At 39.4% G+C, this 3,347-nt stretch overlaps 2 protein-coding genes across 2 annotated transcripts in view; one reads left to right on the top strand and one right to left on the bottom strand.

The window, feature by feature from the left end:
* LOC106523742 (trypsin) overlaps positions 1-3,347 on the bottom strand; it is a 19,057-nt gene that overhangs the window by 13,640 nt on the left and 2,070 nt on the right. The gene's annotated exons all lie outside the window — the stretch shown is intronic.
* LOC106523744 (trypsin-2) lies at positions 576-1,998 on the top strand. The gene is made up of 6 exons (XM_014017284.1): positions 576-673; positions 769-919; positions 1,034-1,284; positions 1,365-1,501; positions 1,627-1,728; positions 1,828-1,998. Exons 1-6 carry the CDS (start codon positions 634-636, stop codon positions 1,873-1,875), a joined length of 729 nt encoding a protein of 242 aa, XP_013872738.1. The 5' UTR covers positions 576-633; the 3' UTR covers positions 1,876-1,998.

Below are 3,347 nucleotides of genomic sequence, written 5' to 3'. Positions count from 1 at the left end.
AGAGAGAGAGAGAGAGAGAGAGAGAGATTAAAAAATAAACATACATGAAAGTGAGCTTCATCTACTGCATTTTCTTCTTGTGTTAACACATTGCTGCCTTCTTACACTTTTCATTTACATGTCATTTTCAATTAAACTTTCTATCTAGATAGACACCCAGGAACTTAGCTGACTCTGAAAATTCCCTCCAACTTTGGAGGTGAGTAACCATTCATTGACTTCTTGTTAGTGAAAACAATCGATTCTGTCTTATTTGGATTGACAGAACATTCCTGTTCCTGGAACCATCTTGGATATTGAGTGAGTTCCCATAAAATGAGCAGGAATTCATCAGACATATATCAGGATGAGTTGATTTCAAAAATACATTTAGAAAAGAGGACCATCAGTTTTTGTTATTGTTAATTTGCTTTCATGGGATTAAAAAAAATGAGCTACACATCAGAATTCCTGAATGCAACCTTAAATTCAAAAGTATTTGTTTTTCCAACATTCGAGATGGTCTAATTCTGGATTCTGATTGGTCRAAGATAACGGTAGGAGGTGACCTCAGCGGAAAAACTCAGAACTGCCTTCCTATAAAAACCAGGGCTGCAGGTGAAGTCCTCTCATCAACAGGATCACTCAGCAATCATGAGGTCTCTGGTGTTTGTTCTGCTCATTGGAGCTGCTTGTAAGCACTTCTTTTTATTAGTATTCAACTGGTCCGATATCCGAGTTTTAAAACTCTCAATTTGATTTTAACCCTTTTGTCTTCTGTGTTTCCAGTTGCCTTGGATGACGACAAGATCGTCGGAGGGTATGAGTGCCCRGAACACTCTGAGCCCCATCAGGTGTCTCTGAATGTTGGCTACCACTTCTGCGGTGGCTCTCTGGTCAATGCAAACTGGGTTGTGTCTGCTGCTCACTGCTACCAATCGTAAGTGTACAAAATTACTTGTTCCTCTATACACCTAAAGGTTTGATTTACTTGGGTTAGCTTTGGTTATTTTTGTGTGTTTGCACTCAGTATGTGTCTTTGAACTAATTCTAGCCGCATCGAGGTGCGTCTGGGAGAGCACCACATCAAGGTCACCGAGGGAACCGAGCAGTTCATAGACTCTGCCAAAGTCATCCGCCATCCTGAGTACAACTCCTACTACATTGACAATGATGTCATGCTGATCAAGCTGAGCAAGCCCGCCACCCTCAACTCATACGTTCAGCCTGTGGCTCTGCCCAGCAGCTGTGCTTCTGCTGGCACCATGTGCAGAGTCTCCGGTTGGGGCAACACCATGAGCTCCAGTGAGTGCTGAAAGAAGGTTTTACCATGTATGTTTTGAGTTTTTAACCATGTTTTATTAATGCATTTTTCCATGTTTCAGCTGCTAACAGGGACAAGTTGCAGTGTTTGGATATCCCCATCATTGCCGACGAGGACTGTGAAAAATCCTATCCTGGAATGATCTTCCCCTCTATGTTCTGTGCCGGATACCTGGAGGGAGGCAAAGACTCTTGCCAGGTATGTAACAAGTTGAAACTTTAGAGGCTGCAAGCAGAGAACTTCAGTCAATACAAGAAATTTTTAATGATTTCTCAAGAACAATATCAGTGAACTCAGTCATGTTTGTTTCTCTTTGTTATCAGGGTGACTCTGGTGGTCCTGTTGTGTGCAACGGTGAGCTGCAGGGTATTGTGTCCTGGGGCTACGGATGTGCTGAGAAGGACCACCCTGGTGTCTACGCCAAGGTGAAAATTATCTCAATATTTTTGCATCACATACTGTGTTTTATATAACATCTTAAAGGATTCATGCATTAAAACTCCTCGTACTTTCTCTGTTCTCAGGTCTGCATGTTCAGTGACTGGCTGCAAAGCACCATGGCCAATAAYTAAACCTGAGCTTTCCTCAACCATCCAACACTGCTGCAGTTCTTCTGTCATTCCAACTATTTGGATAGTTTGTTCAGAACAATGTGCTGCCAGGTTCACTCAAATAAATAACATCTCAACATCTAACCCCCATTTTTGTCTTGTCATAATTCATCTGTGTTGGCTAACATAAAATAAACCAGTGATATTTAAAAAAACTTAAGTTTGGAGAGACAGTTAAAGTCTGATCAGAGTAATGAGCTAATGAGTAGTCTAAGCTATTAGCTCATCTGTGTAGTCATAATTAAAACTTAGATTTTCCAACAATGTCAAAGAGCAAGAGAAGCTGTTTAATTCCAATACATAACATTCTCCTCTTTGTGTTGTGTGTGCCTATATCTGGCAGTGACACTATAAAGTCATACAACAATATGTGATCCAGTCTATTCCTCCAAAACGGTTTTTATTTTTAATCCATCTCAAGTAGTCAGATTATTCCCAGCAAATGAATAAACTTGACTGGAAAGTATCAAACATGTGTATGGTTCAGTGAAGAACACACCCAGTGATTATAACAACATTCAACCCAATCTGACAGAAACAGATGGTGTATTCACACAATGCCTTTACTTTCAAGGCTGTGACACTCAWCAGTGTCAGCTGCATTAGACCAGATAGAAATGTGCATAAAACTTTACTGACAGGCAAACACACTTGAACATAAAGGGAGCCTAATTTGATGCATTCAAATATGTTTAAAATTAAATTTTATAATATTTTTGTTGGCAAAAATTGTGCTTTTGGTAGCCTATTTATAATTGCTTACATGGAAACAATGCATTTGGTAAAAATAAATATTTAAAAACTGCTCCCTGATAACTCCCTGTTAAATGCTGCATGTTTGGGTGTGTGTCTCTGTGTTTGTGTGTTTAAAAATCACCGAGCATTTTATATTGTTAATAAATTCCTCATAACTGTCAAAATTCTAAAAATCTAGCTAAATGATGCCCTATGTTTATTAAAGAGATTGCTAACTAACTAGCTAGCTAGTTAACTAGCTAACTAACGAGTATGCAAGTAACTACTCATACGACAGACAGATATCTGTAGAATTAAAGGGRCAATATCATGTAAAATCAACTTTTTTTGAGTTTTATATCATGTTATAATGTTATACTCTCATTAAAAAAACATGCCCAATGCCTTACTCTGACTCATTCATGCATGTTTGAGAAAACCTGCAGCGTTTTTAGGAAGCCWKGCTGAGGAGCAAAACGACAGGTGGAAACCAGAAACGCCTTTTGGTACCAGAAACACCTCTGGGACGTGTCTTTAAGCCGAACTTCCTCATGGCGGAGGCTCTCGGGTCACAGTGAAAGTGAAAGCTAGCTTCTGTGCTCTCAACATTAGTTCTCACTCAGTGAAGCTCTTTTCAGATTAAAAAAAACCTTTGAGGAAATGCATTTTCAGAAGCCAAGTAAACTGCATCATAGCAC

Source organism: Austrofundulus limnaeus, unplaced genomic scaffold, assembly GCF_001266775.1.
Source record: "Austrofundulus limnaeus strain Quisiro unplaced genomic scaffold, Austrofundulus_limnaeus-1.0 Scaffold165, whole genome shotgun sequence".
Lineage (NCBI taxonomy): Eukaryota > Metazoa > Chordata > Actinopteri > Cyprinodontiformes > Rivulidae > Austrofundulus > Austrofundulus limnaeus.
The sequence above is the reverse complement of the archived record's forward strand: the minus strand, read 5'-3'. Positions and strand labels throughout refer to the sequence as shown.